The 17,385-nt window shown below is 38.3% G+C and overlaps 1 protein-coding gene across 4 annotated transcripts in view; it reads left to right on the forward strand.

Annotated features, from left to right (window-relative positions):
• dclk1a (doublecortin-like kinase 1a) overlaps positions 1-17,385 on the forward strand; it is a 352,098-nt gene that overhangs the window by 310,711 nt on the left and 24,002 nt on the right. The window contains exon 17 of one of the 4 annotated variants that reach the window (XM_072577209.1): positions 5,439-5,512. The exons of the other annotated variants lie outside the window; for them this stretch is intronic. Coding sequence (XP_072433310.1) covers positions 5,439-5,512 — 74 coding nt within the window. The remainder of the gene's footprint in view (positions 1-5,438; positions 5,513-17,385) is intronic. 4 annotated transcript variants of the gene reach the window in all.

Here is a 17,385-nt window from a genome sequence, read left to right on the forward strand (position 1 = left end):
CTAATCAGTAAAATAACCAGACCTCTTATTTGCATAAACCTGGAAACAGTAACCAGTAGCTTAGACAATGATGTGAATGTTGAAGAGATGAAAATTAAATGGATGGAAAAGATAGAAAGATTAGAACAATGATAGTTGTATTGCATTCTGAAGGTATTTCTTGATAGAGCATGAAAAATTATTTTTGATATTATGAAATTTTTTTCATTATTTGTTAATGTTCCCGTGAAAATGTGATTCTACATCGTTATTGCAATTTTAAGTTACTTGCAATAGAAATGTAGGGAGAACTTGCTAGTAAAGCGGGTTGCTAAATTAAATAAATTCCATCCCTAATACAATACTGCAAGCTTTGTAAACTAAATAATGTCAGAATTTTCTAATGGCTGAGTAAGTGCGTCCTGTTGTATGCTCCCAGATTTGCTACTTAGTTAGTCCTAGATTCAGTAATCTAGGATGACAGCAGGGGCCTCTGCCCTTGACCTAGGATGTAGAACAAAATGGCCAAATTCCTCCTGTAATCCCTGCTGGAGATGTCAGTGTGTGTCAATGTCAAATGAGGACAAAGCTGAGCTTTTCTATGATGGTCATGTGACAGTGCTGTTGAGATGTAAAATGTGGTGAGGAAAAACATGAATATTTTAAGCATTGTCCAGGGACTTCTGACAGAAGTTGCACAGTTTCCTATTTCAATGGTTCATCAAATGTCTGGTAGTAGGTTATAGTACATCTGATGGCAAGCAAGAGGAGTAAGTTTTAACTTAGGCTGTTCACTATAGATTTGGTTAAAAATTCAAAGTAATTGATCTTCTGTCCATTTTACAAATTATGTTCTATTAAGTACTCGGATCGGTAACAGTCAATTACAGGATATTGTATGTAAGCTGCCAGTGTTAACCCTTTCCTGTTCATTTGTGCTCCTATTTTTACATATTTTTCAAAAGCTCTTTCTTTTAATCTCACAAAGTCCACTTGAATACTCTATCTTAAATGCACATTAATGACAACTTTCACATCTAAGAATTTTATTTTTAAAAAAGACCTTCCCCTCTGCATCTAATGAGAGGATTAGGCACTGAATAGTACAGAATTAGTTGTATCTGTCAGAGGGATTGACTTTTAATGGAAATAGGCTATTTCGGTTTCACGTTTTGCTCTTGAAATAATTTACATATTAGAAACTACATTTCTGCACTGGTTTTGCTTTTGACCCCAGGGTGACCACAGGACTTCAATCAGATATGTCTTCTTTGTTCAACTCTTTGACATGTTCTATGAGTTGAGAATAACCTCTAACCTCTAACATATCCTGTGAGGCCAGTCATTTCTTTTGGGGTCAGGCACAAAATGGCTAAGGTTTCTAACAGGATATGCCTGGTGGTGAGGAGTTGTTTCCTCACGTACATGCCTTCTGGAACTTCTAAGCTAATGTAACCTCTTTTACCTAAATTATATTTTCTTAAATTATAATTAATTTTTACAAAGTTCCGTAGAGGGTTTGAGCTATAAGCTGAATAGGCTGGGGCTAATGTTCCTAGAGTGTCAGAGACTGAAGGATGACCTTATTCAAATGACTTTCATATATTTTAATATTCACTATTAATCATAGATTCATAAATCTGGCCTATGAGATGCAATAATGGTCATAATATTGTAAGGGATATTACAGTAACTTAAGTTATTGATACTTGTTGAAGCAAAGAAATACACTGTAGATAGGTTTCTTTTCTATGTCCACCCTGAACAGAAAGTAGTAAATAAAATCCTTGCAAAATTAACATTAGCATCAATTAGCTTAGCAGGAATGAGGTCACCAAAAACATTGCTATTGTATTATAATCTTACAAGTTTGAGAACTAGTGCGATTTCTCATTTAAATTAGTTTCTATTAGAATTATTCCTAATTCTATTAGTAAATCAAACTTGTTAACCTTTTGTAAATAATTTATTGAAATAACTGTCAACAATAGCTGGAAATTAATGTTTTATATTAACATATCCTACAAAGTAGGTACAGTGATAGCACAATATTCACTAAGTTTTCCAATGCAATTGTTCAATTGTACCTTGTAAAACATTTTTAAGCTTTACTTGTTAAATTTGGAAGGGTCATTATAGAGTCTTAGGGATGTACAACATGGAAATACACCCCTAGGTCCAACCAGTCCACACTGACCAGATATCCTAAATTAATCTAGTCCTATTTACCAGTAAATGCTCCATATCCCTCGAAATCCTTCCTATTCATATACCTATCCGGATGTCTTTTAAATGCTGTAATTATACCACCCTCTACTACTTAATCTGGAAACTCATTCCATTCATGCATCACACGTGAAAAAGTTGCCCCTGAGGTCCCTTTAAATCTTTCCCGTCTCACCTCAAACCTATGCCCTCTCATTTTAGACTCCCCCAGCATGGGAAGAAGACCTTGACTGTTCACCCTATCCATGCCCCTCATGATTTTATGAACTTCGATAAGGTCACCCCTCAGCCTCCAATGCTCCAGGAAAATTAGCCCCAGCCTATTCAGCTTATAGCTCAAACCCTCTGACCCTGGCAACATCCTTGTAAATGTTTTCTGAACCCTTTCAAGTTTCTTAATATCCTTTCTTTAGCAGGGAGACCAGAATTGAAGACAGTGTTCCAAAAGTGGCCGAACCAATGTCCTTTACAGCCATAACAACTCCTATACTCAATGCAGTGACCAATAAAAACAAGCATACCAAACGCCTTCTCCACTACTTTGTCTACCTGCAACTCCACTTTCAAGGAACTATGCACCTGCACTCCACGGTCTCTTTGGCAAAACTCCGTAGGGCCCTACCAATAAGTGTATAGGTTGGTAGGCCCTGATTTGGCCTACCAAAATACAGCACCTCACATTCATCTAAATTAAACTTCATCTACCACTCTCTGGCCCATCTGATCAAGGTCTCATTGCACTCTGAAGTAGCCCATCATCTGCAAACGTTCTAACCACACCTCCTATAGTCACATCCAAAACATTTGTATAAGTAACAAGTTGATTAATAGTATCCCTACAGGGCAGAAGGAGACCATTCAACCCATCACATCTGCACCAATCCTCTGAAGGGCATCCCACCCTATCCCCATAATCCTACATCACCCATGACTAATTCACTTAGCCTGCACACTAACAGCAAAATAGCATTGCCAGTCCACCTGATCTGCACATCTTCAGATTGTGGGAAGAAACCAGAGCACCAGCAGAAACAGTGAGAATTTGCAAGCTCCACACAAACAGTCACCCAAATCTGGAATTGAACCCAGGTCCCTGGCACTGTGAAGCAGCAGTGCGAACCACTTAGCCACTATGCCACCGATTAATTATTTTAAAAGTGGTAATCCTTAAATAACATACAGAAGAGAAATGAGAATTAACTAATTGCTGGAGACTTAACTGTTACATTCTTTCATGCCATTTAAAGAAAGTTACAAAAAAATTTGCACAAATTAAACAACCACCAGATGGCATCTGTGGGTAAGAGGAAATGGCTTCCATCTGTTAAAAGCAATGGATATGATCAAATGAAGAGCGTGGATATCGCTTGAGGGCAGTTTCTCAGAATAAAAAAACGTTGTTTTGGTAATGTGTAAGATGTGCCAAAGCACCACAACACAAATTGGACAACATTTTATACAGAAAAGCTTTATATTTATGGTAAGAAAATGCCTTTCCTTGTAAGGTCAATTTAAACAGAAACTGTTGCAGTTTAAACTGGTATTTTTAGCTTGGAATAAATAGACAGCCAAACAAAAAAGGATTTTGGTCATATGGTGTAGTCATATGGTATCATGATTTTCAAGATGACCACTTGCAACTGAACTGGCACCATCTGTTAGAAAAAAATAAATAAATGCCATACGAAACATCTATTTTAAAGATACTAACAGTGATATGAAGTAAAACCTAATTTTATTCAGAACTGACCTGACTGATTCTAAAACTTGATCTGCTGTTTTATTAACCCATATTTTAAAATTGACAATAATACTAGCTAATTCTGCGTTTCGGCTTTAAAGGTCCAAATAGAGAAAAAAAATTTTGCTTTGTGAAAAAAAACCTTGTGTGTAATATTACAGCAAATAAATGTTTCTGAATAAATAATAGACTTCAGATGTTTTCCAAAATAAAATATATGATATTATAACATAATTTATAAATTTAAAAACCTACATGTTACGTGTGCAATTTTAATAAAGTATTAGACCTAAGACTAATTAAAGTTCCATCAGTTTTTAATGTATAAAATGTTTAAATAATTTAAGATTTCATTCAGTATTTTAAAATCAATGCTAGCTGTTATAACCAAACTGTGTGCAATCCTTAAGATCATTTGAAATATGTAGTGGCAGAGCCAGCCTTTCTAAATGGTTTTTATACCTGTGTTTTTCACATCCTCATGCTCAATGAACCACAGACTCTTAAGCTGATTGCGTGACACATCCCAGGCTGTAGGTTCTGGATATTTAGCCATTAAGAGAAATGCTGATATGAGACAATTATGTCCAGTCATCTCTTGCATTCCCTCTTAAATAAAAAGTCATTACAGCAAAGGCAATGTTCTTTGCCTAAGCATTGATATTTGAACTCTTATTGTAAAACCCAAGTGTAGCAAGTAGTTAGAGTGACAAATAGCTCTGGAACCTCAAAGCCATGGTCAGCAGTTAGGAAGTGAGAGGCCCACTGTTGTGCTAACAATGAGTGGCTTGTACTTGGTACCAGTACCTTAACCCTTTAAGCACTAGTTCATTGTACTCCATGTAGCCAATTTTGAAAAGGATGGTTAATGATCATAACAGAAAAGATATTAAGGAATGATTAAAAAGCAGGAGAAATATATAATGCAGAAATATAATTAGAAAAATAAGATAACCATGCATAGAAGTGTTGTTTAACCTGGAACAGTATTTTGGTACAAGCAGCTGTATAAAAAATAATCAGACAGCATATTGTTGCATATCAAACTGTGAACACTATTGTATTGTTTAAAATCCCAATCATTTCCTGTACATAGATTATTCTAAATTAAATGGAACCAAAGAGATAGATCCATGGAATCAAATGAATCAAATTTAAATGGTGTGAATTATAAAATTTGCTAAATCAATCTACTATGTTGTAATTGACTCTGGTTGTAATTATTTTAAGAATTAAAACTGCAGCTTGTTACAGCATGATAGAGACTATATATTATGTGAGATTTGCATGTTATTTATAATTAAGTAATGCAGCATCGAGACTTTCCCAAACCTGCAATTTGACGATATTTGTAAATTTGAAATTGGTAAAATGTTACCAGACTAATGTCTGTAGCTCTGTATGAGTAAGTAGCAGGCTGGTCTCGTCATGGGTCTGGTGGGTATGGGGACACAATGGCAATCCACTGAGTTGCCGATTTCTCTCTGCTCAGCTGGACCAGGGGTTTTCCATCAACCGATCAGAGTCATTGGACTACTACCAGCAACCAGGAATGTATTGGATAAGGTATGAAATGGTGCAGTGCCAACAGTCAGTGTTTCCATGACAACGTGCTGGCAGTCTCCATTAACCTTACTTCAGCTGTCAGTTTATGCAACTAAAACTGTGCCTTTGATTTATCAAGTCCATATGCTGCTTTATCAGTCTCATTTCAATGTACAAACACCAAACCACTCATTTTATTTTCCACCCATGAGTCACGCTGACATTGCAAGCTTATACCCATTCAAATTTATATATGTTTAACTTAAATTTTCATCATTTTACATGTGGACCTGAAAAGTAATACAGCCGTAATCAGGTTAAAAGAGACGGCCTGTTCTTATTGCAGTATTTTGCATGTACTGGAAGTGGATGTATGTTGAAGGGTGGGATGGGTAGGGGTTGAAACTGATCCTTGCCAGGTGGTGAAAAACAGCCAGATAGTGAATTGGCCACCTAATTTACAGGGTGTCCTATTTTCTTTTGCACTAAAGCCAAGCGAATAGAAAATCAGCCATGGTGCATATCATGCTGCTGATTGGTGATAAACTAGTTTCATGCCCAAGAATGATTTGTGTAGATCAAATAAGAACTTAATCAGTCAGATTCCCCAGTCGGGTGTCTTTTTCCCCACTTTTGAAACATTTACATTTGTTAATCTGCTCCACTTCTCATATTCCTTTTTGAATTGGTAGAAAACTAAATCCTCATATTACGTCAAGCATAACTTTCCCTGTTATATAGCTTCTGTCTTAGTTTTGCCCTTTTATGTATCCACCTCCCCACATCCTAATTAGGTTTTTAATGTGAACAACTAAGCCGGAGACTTGGTTCTTATTTTCATTGCCAATCCTGGCACACTCTTAGCCAGCTGGCTTGCATTATTGGCTTGTAGAACATCCCATTTGATAATTGGCTTGTACTCTATTTTAAATATGAATAATTTTATATTTTGGTTTTTCTTTCTTTTAGACTGTACAGTATTTTTCCAAACTCATGTCCTCCAGTTTAGAATTGGATCTGTCACAGATCCATTTACTCTCAACCATCTGGTACAGAGGACCGATGTAGGCTGTGACTCTTCCAGAATTGATTTCAGGATTGTACAGTAATATCCAGGAAATCTCATACAAATCAGGTTGAGCACAGTTTCTTTCGATGTCTCTCACCTTTTGTTCAAAATTGAAAAATTGGTTCACATTTGATACTCCACTTACTTGCTTGGTTGGGAATTGATTCAACTTAGGAGAGCACCACCTTCTGCTTCAGTAGCAGTGCAGCCGCAAGAAACTAATCATTAAAAAATAAACCATTCCACAAATATAAAATCTGTTTCTCTCAGCAAGAGAGGTTGTTCAGTATTTTTGATATGGTATACACTGTTTTAAAAAAAAAATTCACTTTGTTTGACAAGGCGTAATCTCAAAAAATGTTTTTATAATAACACTTAATAGCAGAAAAAAGTTGAAGTTCACATCAAATCAGTAATTTTCATTTATTTCAATCTGCTAGGATGTAACAGATCCTCTGGAGGAATGCAAAATCATTGTCAGCAACTTCTTTATATCGGTATTTAATTGTGGAAGTGTAGAAGCCAGAAGCTGCTATCAGTTTTGCAGAGTTAAAACAATAAACAAATTTTGACAGTTTCACCATTTTTAAAACCACAAAATTCAGATTAGTGTTTTTTTTACCAGTACTGAATAACAATGCAAATTACTCCCAGTAAGTGTAAATATTGTGCATTGTGGTAAATTTATACTTTAATATAGACTGCTTTTTCATCTTCTGTATTGTTCACAGTCAATGCCACTTGTCACATTCACAATAGCATCTTGTGTTTTACTGCCATACATATTTTATTTGAGTGTAAAGGTTGAATGTTAAGTATTTGTTGACCTAACTGTAGAGGTCCTGTTATTCTAGTGGGTATGAATTACTATTTAGAATGGAATTTTATGTTTGCAGGCTGGATACAAAATAATAACAGTTCTTATAGATACCATCAATGTTTAGCATCAGTAAGATTTATAGCAGTATTCTCCATAGTCTAAAAGTGGGTGACAACAGTCTACATCGAAAGATGATTGGCGTACCCATGTCATCAGTATGTGCTTGCAATCCTGCCATTAGTTCTGATGTTTGGAGGCAGCAGAAACATTTTCTTTGTGTATGGGCATATATTCAGTCACATACATACAAAGAACTTATGAAAGAAAGAATATGCATTTGTTTAGTACCTAATTGCATCCTAAGGATGTCACAAAGCTCTTTACAACCATGAATCACTGTTTGAAACGCAGTCACTTCAATTCTCAAGTCATTTGTTCGAGTTTTTTTTTTGGTCAGTTCTGTTTGTAGATTAATGCAATAGCTATTTTCTGCACTGAAATAACTGCACAGAGGCCAGAATCCCGACACCAAGTCACCCTTTATTTATACGTGCACAGTACTTGACACTGGTCCGGCTTCCTCAGAGCCAGCTCTCAATGAACAAAATCTCTGACATTCCTGCTATACCTGTCAGCCAGTGCTCCCTGATTGAACCATGTCCCAGTCAGGGAACTTATATTCTATGAGGTCCACCTGGCTGACCTCATTATAATCACTACATCCCTCCTTCTCAATATCTAGGCACATAGACCTGTTCTTTTTCTTGTAGCCTCTACTGGGGCATTTTCACACCGGATTCAGTTTCTCTGACTCAATCTCAGATATCGGTGGTGTGTATGCCAGGAGTGTCTTGCAAGAAATTCTTCTTCAGATGGTAAAGACATCGAGGCTGCGACATCCGCCGATGTCCATCTCAGACTCCGAGGTTTCTTTGACACTAGATGTGAGGGAGAGCCCATGGGTCCTGGCAGCCTTTCTGGCTATTCTGAGGGGCTGGGTGTGTTTTGCTCCTGCCCCGTTTCTGAGTTTGCAGCTTTCGTGTGGTCCACATGCTTGCTCAAGACCACCTCACCTCCCAAACTTTGTACATCTCAGGACTTGACCTCACATCAACCATGCCTCTGACTGTCCTAGACCATTTCTGTGGTTTCAACCGCAAACTCCATCCCCTGAAGTAAACTGTCTCTGTCGCTTAGAGGAGTTTTGTGTCCAGCATTAGCATTCCTGATGTTGTTTCAATCCCCCCCCTCTCCCCAGGTCCAGGAACATCAGGTTTAACCTGATATGGAGTCTTCTGCTGATTATCAACTCTGCTGGAGCTATCCCTTTGTTGCCTGAAGAGTGGTCCAATAATCAAATCAGATCAACAACAGTTTGGTGTGGAGTGAAGCTGTAAGCTGTTTCTTTAAGCTTGCATTCAAAGTCAGACCATTCAACTACAGGAAGTGCTTGAATTCCCTGCTGGTAAATGATGGCTCATTGTCTGTGACCAATACTTCCTGGGGTCCATGTATTACAAAAGATGTGCACAGCTTTTCAATCATCATCCCTGTGTTTGATGAATAAACTCTGAATGTCCAACTACTTTGAGTGGGTGTTCACAATGACTAAGAACATTGAGCCCATGAAAGGGCTAGCATAGTCAACATAGTTAACCTGATATGGAGTCTTCTGCTGATTATCAACTCTGCTGGAGCTATCCCTTTGTTGCCTGAAGAGTGGTCCAATAATCAAATCAGATCAACAACAGTTTGGTATGGAGTGAAGCTGTAAGCTGTTTCTTTAAGCTTGCATTCAAAGTCAGACCACCAGTGGTGTGTTTGCCAATGAGAGGTGGCAGAAGGCATCTGCATTTGCAAATTGATGTTGCAGACGGTATTCCAAATTGTAATTATATGCATTTAAAATGAGACCATTGAATTCAACCTAAAGCTACAGGCAGCATGGCCTTGTCCTCTTTGAGTAGCCATAGTAAGGGTTTGTGTACTATTACTGTTATAAATTTGCATCCATAAAAGTTATTGGTAAACCTCCTTGCACCACAGATGACTGCCAAACCTTCCTTCTATCTGGGTGTATTTGCACTCTGCATCAGCCCAAATCTGGAAAATATACACTATAGGACATTCCTCTCCATTGGGCCATCTGTGAGTCAACACTACCCAATACTGTACGGAGGGGTGTTGGATGTCTGCATCAGATCTCATTTGGGATCATAGTGTACCAGCATCTCAGATGACAATAGCTGCTCCTTCAATTCCCTAAAGGTTACACCTTGGCTACGAGGCCACTTCCAAGACTGCCCCTTTTTTCAATCGAAGATGATGTAAGGTGCCAAGGTGAAGGCCAGGTTATGTATGAACTTTCCATAATAATTCAACAATCCAATGAACGATCTAAGCTCAGGTACAGACGTGAGTGCCGGGGCACCTTTGATCACCCTCACTTTATCTTTCAATGGGTATAACCCAGTCTTATTGACACTGTAGTCTAAGTAGGTCACTTGGGGTAACTGGAGCATACATTTTTCCCTTCTAGGGTGTACACCCACCTTGGAAAAAACTCTAAGGACCATGGCCATGTTCACTAAATACTCTTTATTGGTCTTGCCTGTTGTTAGCATGTCATCTAGATAAATGGCGAACTGAGGTAGATCTTGTAAAATATTCTCCATTGTCTGCTGAAAAATAGGACAGGATGACAATACCCCAAATGGCAGTCTTGTATATTGGTACAGACCTAATAGGTATTAATCATAGCATACTTCTGGGAAGCCTCATCTAACCACAATTGCAGGTACGTATGGCTCATGTCCAGCTTTGTGAAGGACAGCACCCTCACCAACTTTGCACATGTCGTTTATGTAAGGCATTGGGTATTTATCCAGCTGCAAGAAGTGGTATGCAATTTGATTAAAATCCCCACACAGTCAAACTGAGCCGTCAGGCTTCACAATTGGCAAAACCGGTGCTGCCCATTCTGCAAAGTGGACTGACTTAATGATTCCTTCACTTTCCATTCTCCTGATTTCTGCCTGTACTTTTAAGGCAAAAGACACTGGGTGGACCTTACAGAATTGTGGAGTTGCTTCCTGGTCAACATGCAAGATGGCTTTGGTCCCTTTGATAGCCATTAGACCTTCCTAAACAACTTCCGGTTATTTATTTCACTCAGGCAGCTACTTACTAGGTGAAAAATGTTCAGCCAATCTTGGTGAACCTTTCTCAACCAATTTCACTCCATCAAGCTTGGGCCCGAGCCTTTTACTACAACCAGTGGGAACTGAACTAGCTTCTTCTCAGAGGAGATCGGAACTGAAGTTGTACCCTTAATCTGTGAATATTCCCTGGTATAGGTTCTCAGTCCTGCCAAGGTCTTACTCAAACTTAAGGGCTGGAGTCCAGAGCAAATGTATTTAAAGACTGCATCCTCAATCATTGATAAAGCTGCTTCGGTATCGACCTCCATTAGAACCAGATGACCTTTTAACCAGACGTTAATTTTGATTGGTTCTGCTTTGGATGTTGCTAAGCAATTTGACTGTTCCAATCCAGAGGTAGGTGGGCTTTCTAGAGTGTGCACACTCCTGGATATCAGCTTTTATGAGTTCTCCAACTCAATTCAAGTCTAGTGTCTTGAATCTGTTTACCAGTAGCAGCAACAATGATGGCTTGCTGGCCCAGATCCTGAAGAAAATGTTAACCAACTGGCTGAGGCTTGCCTTTGTTTGGGCTTTTGCTGTGGAGATTTTAAAGTCCCTCTGCTCAGAGTATGTCCTGAATGAGGCTGTGCAATCACCTTCACTCAAGTGGTGTCCCAGTCTCCCCAGTGAGGATGTCCACTTCCATCAGCATACCCTGGAACTCATTTGCTCCACTTTGCCACATTTTCTAATGACAAAGTCACTTGTAGTGCCTGTTTGAAGTCCAATCGGGCTTCAGCGTGTACATGCTTTTGCATGATTACGTCTTTAATACTGTATACCAAACAGTCTCTTAGCATCTCATTAAGAGTTAACCAAAGCCACATGCCTCTTCTAGTTGTCTTAACCTCATCAAAAATCCCGACACGGATTCCCCTGGTTCTCGAACTGCTGAGTAAAACTGCTCAGAATAAAAAGAGGCTTGGAGTGGCAATATTGCTTAACTAGATCTGTCAACTCTTGAAAGGTGTTAGTATCTGGTGCCTCAGGAAATGTTAGACTCCTAATAACTGAAAACATTGCAGGTCCACAAGCTGTCAGGAGAATAATTCCTTGCTTTTCATCTGCATCATTTACCCTTTAAAATAAAATGTATTCTTTCTACATACTGGGCCCAGTCTTTGACAGCAGGATCAAACTAGTCAAGCTTCTCAAATAACAGCATGATGCGAGAATTGCTTACCCAACTCAAAGATGACTGCTGCGAGTGGATTTCTTCAGGAGCATTTTTTTTCTCTCTCATCACCGTGGAAATAACTCCACAGAGGCCAGTATCCAATCCTCAAGTTACCCTTTTTGGACACATGTATAGTATTTGACATTGGTCCAGCTAGCACTGAACCAGCTGCTAGAGTGAGCAGAACCCCTGACACTTCTGTTTATATCTTTCAGCCACAGCCCCCTGATTAGACCAGGTTAACAGCCCCAATCAGGGAACTCATACTCTGCTATGTTCACCTGACTGACCTCATCACAATCACTTCGTAGCCCAGTTCTCCCACATTGTAATAAGTCAAATTTAAGTTAGCATGTGATACAAATGGCTATTAGCCTCTTTTTTCTTTGAGTTATTTCTTTTTGCTCTGATATTCCAAAAGGTAGAGTATGTAAACCACTTTACTTTTCTCTGGTCTGTATTTTACTCTGTCCACCAATTTAACTGCAGTTACTCTGAAGTTTCATCCTTAATATATTTAAAGACATTGACCTCTATAACTATCTGCTTGCTTAATCATTACTTATTTCTTCTTTGTCAGTCCCTCTGGGTCGAGGATGACTAACTTTTGTTCGGCTTGCTTATTGCCTCATCCTTAGTACTTTTCCCTATTGTTAGTTCTTAACAAAATGTTTTCTCTGGGATTACTCACAATAATCATCATTCATAAACTTTTGCAAATGTATTCCTTATTCCTCCTGGTTAATTTGCTGGGCTGAAGCCATTCTCCCCATGAATTTCATTCATTCAAAATATAAATATAATGGATCAAAAATTATTGCTAAATTGCACTGATTAAATTACAAATTCAATTCATACCTCACAATCAAATTGACAAAGTCAGTAATCCATACCCTGCAAGATATTTTTATGTCCCAAGTGAAAGACTGACAAAGGCACTCGCGAGTTAAATTGCTTAGCTGCCAACTAATAGCTGACAATTATATCAACTGATTTATGCAAAAATAATTCTACTGATAATCCAACATGACCATGTCCCTCCAGTGGGAGTGGCCTCTCTTGGAGATTGCTTATAAGTAAACTGAGAACTCTTTGTTTTGGGCTATTGAGCCATTTGCTGAGAAGACTCCCATCATCGATAGATCATATCTGATTTTCCACAAGTGAGTTTTGCTGATAATACTTCACTGTTTCAACACTGAAGTTTCTTCACAGATCAGCTAAGAGGAAAGTCATAGTTTGTACCCAACCAACTGGAAAATAATCAAGAATAGTTGTGTTTTGATCTTACACTCATTTTTGAACATTTTATAAATAAAACAATGGCAGAATGAAGCAAAGGAATTAAAAGGTGCTACACTCATAAACCTACTGAATTTTCAATATTTCAATTGAATTTTTGAAAGAGGTTATTGATTTTATACTTTTGGCTATTCACTCTGAATTAATTACAGTGTTTGCACTGAATCCATATTATCAGAAAAATGAACGGTGACCTTGAAATAAGTCAAATTGAACAATTATTGCCCTATAAAATGAAAATTGTCAACATAGCATTTTGAACATTATAAAGAACTTATATGAAGCTAATTTCTTAATTTTCACATAAAATCTGTAATCTTTTGTGCAGGCTTAGTGTATAATAATGGGGTCGGAAAATGGGCGGAGCAAAGTAAAACACTTATTTCACCCCTTTGGGAGAAGAAATGACTTTGCACTCCAGTCTTAAAGGAGTGTCCCCTTATTTTGTAACCATGTCCCCTTGTTGGAGATTGGTCATTTCTCACTGTCATTATGTTCTCGTCACAATAAACCCACCTACTTTATTTATCTTCAGTAAATTTGGATAGACTATACTCTGCCTCATTCTCCTCAAAGTCATTAATATACTGTATATACTCTAGTAATAGTCAATCTCATGTAAAAGTCGACCACCACCACCCCCCCCCCCCCCCCCCTCACTTTTGGCCAAATAACCTGGAATTTTCCATATATCTTATGTAAAAGTCAACCCTAGTTATTAACAGATAACAGATCAATGTTTATGAGTCAGTGTGCCTGCTGTCACATTCTGTTCCAGCTTTCCATCTGCCGGTTGTTCCACTCCACTCCCAGTGTTCCAATCTGCTGGCTGAATTCTTCCACTCCGGGTTTTCAGAATTACCATAAGTCATTTTTTTTCTTTATTTGTTCAGAGATCAGTTAGCATTCTGCTAATAATATGGTATGAATTTTGTAGGGCATGACTTTTAGCACCTCGAAAGTAGTATCCATGTAATAGTCGAACCCATACATTTAACCTTAAAAAGTAGTCAAAAAAAGTTGACTACTACTTGAGTATATATGGTAGATAGTAAATAGAGACCCTAGGATTGATCCTTATGGCACTCTACGAGTTAAACATCTTTCTAATCCAAAAAAAGACCATTAATTTGGACTCTCTAGTTTCTGTATGTTAACTAATCCTCAATCCATTCTGAGATATTACCCCCAAGACATGAGTTGCTATCTTGAGCAATACTCTTTCATATGGCATCTTATAGAGTGTTTTCTGAAAGTCCAAATACTGTACATCTATTAGTTCCCCTTATCAATTCTTCTTGTTGTATCCTTAAAGAACTCTAGAAAATTGGTCAAACATGATTCCCTTTCACAAAACATATTGACTCTGTTGATTACGTTGAGCTTTTCTAAATACCTTGCTATTTCTTACTGGATAATGTACTCGACCAATTTCCCAATGACAGATGTTAGGTTAACTGGTCTATAGTATCTTTATTTCTGTCTGCCTCTCTTCTTAAACAGAAGCACTATATTAGTAGTTTCCAATCCAGTGGCACCCTCCTAGAATCTAGTGAGTTCTAGAGTATCTCATCCAATGCTTCCACTATCTCTGCAGCCCATTTGTTTAAATATTTGGAAAAAGACCATCTCATCAGGTCCCGGTGACTTCTATGCCGTCTGTCGCATTAATTTTGTCAAAATCTTTGTTCCTCGTGATATTTTACATCAATCATTTACAGGACACTAAACGCATCTCAGGCTAACAGATAAGCAAGGTGCTCATGGGAGGAAAGGTTATGTCACAGCCTCTTATCACGAGGAACAAAGATTTTGACAAAACTAATAGGGAACGTGGAAGTAATGGCACTGAATGAGCAAAGTAGTAGTTTTTGAAGCAAGTCATTGTTGTAAGAAGTGTGCCAGCTAATTTTCACACAGTAAGACCCACAAACAGGTAATTAAGTAAAGGTAATTGAATGTTTATCATAGTGATATTGATTGAGGAATGAATATTGACAAATACACCAGGAGATCTCCCTTGCTTTTCTTTAAATCATGCCATGGGAGTCTTTTCATCCATCTAAGTGGCAATTGAGAAGTCACCTTTTCTTCTATTCTATAAAGATGATATGTCCAACAGTGCACCACTCCTTCAGTGTAACCAAACCACAATTAATCCAAAAGAGCTCAGTTGTTATGTACAGAGTAGCATAACCACAAAAGATACAAGGGGAAAAAACATTTTAGGATTGGCCCTCAGGCTATATTGAAGTATGGTTTACAGAGATTAACTCCATCATTCTTATCATTTTAAGAGCCATTTAAAGCCACTCTTAAATGATTGTTATTACCATATGCATTCCTAAACATTCAGGTATTTATGGACTCCCCTTCAACCTGCAGAATGTTGGTATTTTTGAAACTGATAGCTGTGCCCACAATGAACACAAACCTCCCAGCAACATCAGGAATAATATGCACTTGTACTGTACCTTTTAGGAGATTTAGTTAGTTGCCTCTGACCTGTGACAGTGGCTAGGAACTAACATTACCAGTCAAACATTATTGCTCCTGTCAGTAACGTACAATAAAAATAATTCTCATTTCTGTGGCTGTGGGGTATCTGGCATGTTATTGTCATTTCAAGAGATTTTCAGCACAGCGATAAGACATAAAAGAGGCATAGAAGGACTTTTATTTGTTTGAAATAATCAAGATGCAGTTATTTCAAAGCTGTGCAAATGTTGAAATCAATATGAATAGGCACAGCTGTGGACTTTCTGATTAAAATTAAAGTGTGCTTTTTCTTATTTTACATCTAAAATGCACTTACTTGATTATGCTTAGTAACTGGTCCAGCTTCCAATGCTCTTTGGGAGTGCTAACCACAGTGCAAATGTCCGACTAAACAAATGAAAAATATATTGCATTTTTGCACAGTGTGCTTACTTTGCAAATTAAAATTACATTAAGTAAGATCTGGCAGCATCAGAAATCATCTTTAAGCTTCTAATTTTGTTCACCAGGATTTTTAAAAGCATGCTTCCCATATTTGATCAGTAAAATCTTTTAATTCTTCACGGAAATGCAATAGGGCTATATTTGATGAATGGCATTGTTGGCTGCGGGGAGCAAGGTGGAATGGCAGTGGCGCAAGGAAGCACCAAATGTGCAGGAGGGAGTAAAAGTTGTAGAATCTCGACAGTGTGGAAACAGGCTATTTGGCCCATTGAGTCCACACTGACCCCCTAAAGAACATGCCACCCAGACCCACAACCTATAACCCTGCATTTCCCATTGCTTACTGAACCTACATATTCCTGGATTCTATGAGCAATTTAGCATAGCCATTCCACATAACCTGCACATCTTTGGACTGACAGAGGAAACCAGAGCACCAGGAGGAAACCAATGCAGACACGTGGAGAATGTGCAAACCCCTCCAGACAGGTGGTCACTAAAGGGTTAATTTGAACCTGGGTCCCTGTGAGGCAGCAGTGCTAGCCACTGAGCCATCATGCCATCCTAAGGGGAGCCTTTCAGTTACACCTTCTTGTGTATTTTGCCTGTAGGATAAATTGGTTAAATGGCTGGAAAACATTTGTTCACAGCACCCTCTTTCCTTTGGCACACACTTCAACACCAGTTAAGAAAAACGTTGATATCAGAGATGTTATCAAGGCATTGAGCAAGTATTAGTTTTATGAATGCTTGGCATAGTTGCTCATTACATTCATCTCTGGTCTTTGCATTGTGCTTGCAAGATAAGATGAAAAACTGGGCACCCAATTCATCCAAATACTTTACTTGTTTTGTTGTGTTTAACTTAAACAAATCCATAAACATAAATGGTCAGTTCAATTTGTACTAGCTTCTGATCTAAGATTTTTGAAAGGAAGCCCATGACTAGCATATGTTTCCAAGCTATTTGTTGGATCTTCTCACCAATACCAGCTACTACCATAGGGGAATTGGTTTAGTTCAGTTGGCTGGATTGTTGGTGATGATGCCAACAGCATGGGTTTAATTCCCATCACTGGTTTGAGGTTACCATGAAGGTCTCTCCTTCTCAGCCTCTTTCCTTGCCCGAGGTCTGGTGGCCCTCACGTTAAATCACCACCAGTTGCTTCTCTCTAATAAGAGAGCAGCCCCTATGGTCTGGTAAGACTGTGGCGACACAACCAAACTACCATGATGTAACCTGACAGCACATCTTACTTTGCATGAATTTAAACATTGCTAAAGGAGACATGAAGTTGAAACTTTTTGTCATGAAAAAGGACACCGATTTATACAGAATGAGAAGAGGTTGCCCATTGGCTGGGCCACAGCAAGCATGGA

This window comes from Chiloscyllium punctatum, chromosome 9 (genome assembly GCF_047496795.1).
Source record: "Chiloscyllium punctatum isolate Juve2018m chromosome 9, sChiPun1.3, whole genome shotgun sequence".
In the NCBI taxonomy this organism is placed as follows: Eukaryota; Metazoa; Chordata; class Chondrichthyes; order Orectolobiformes; family Hemiscylliidae; genus Chiloscyllium; species Chiloscyllium punctatum.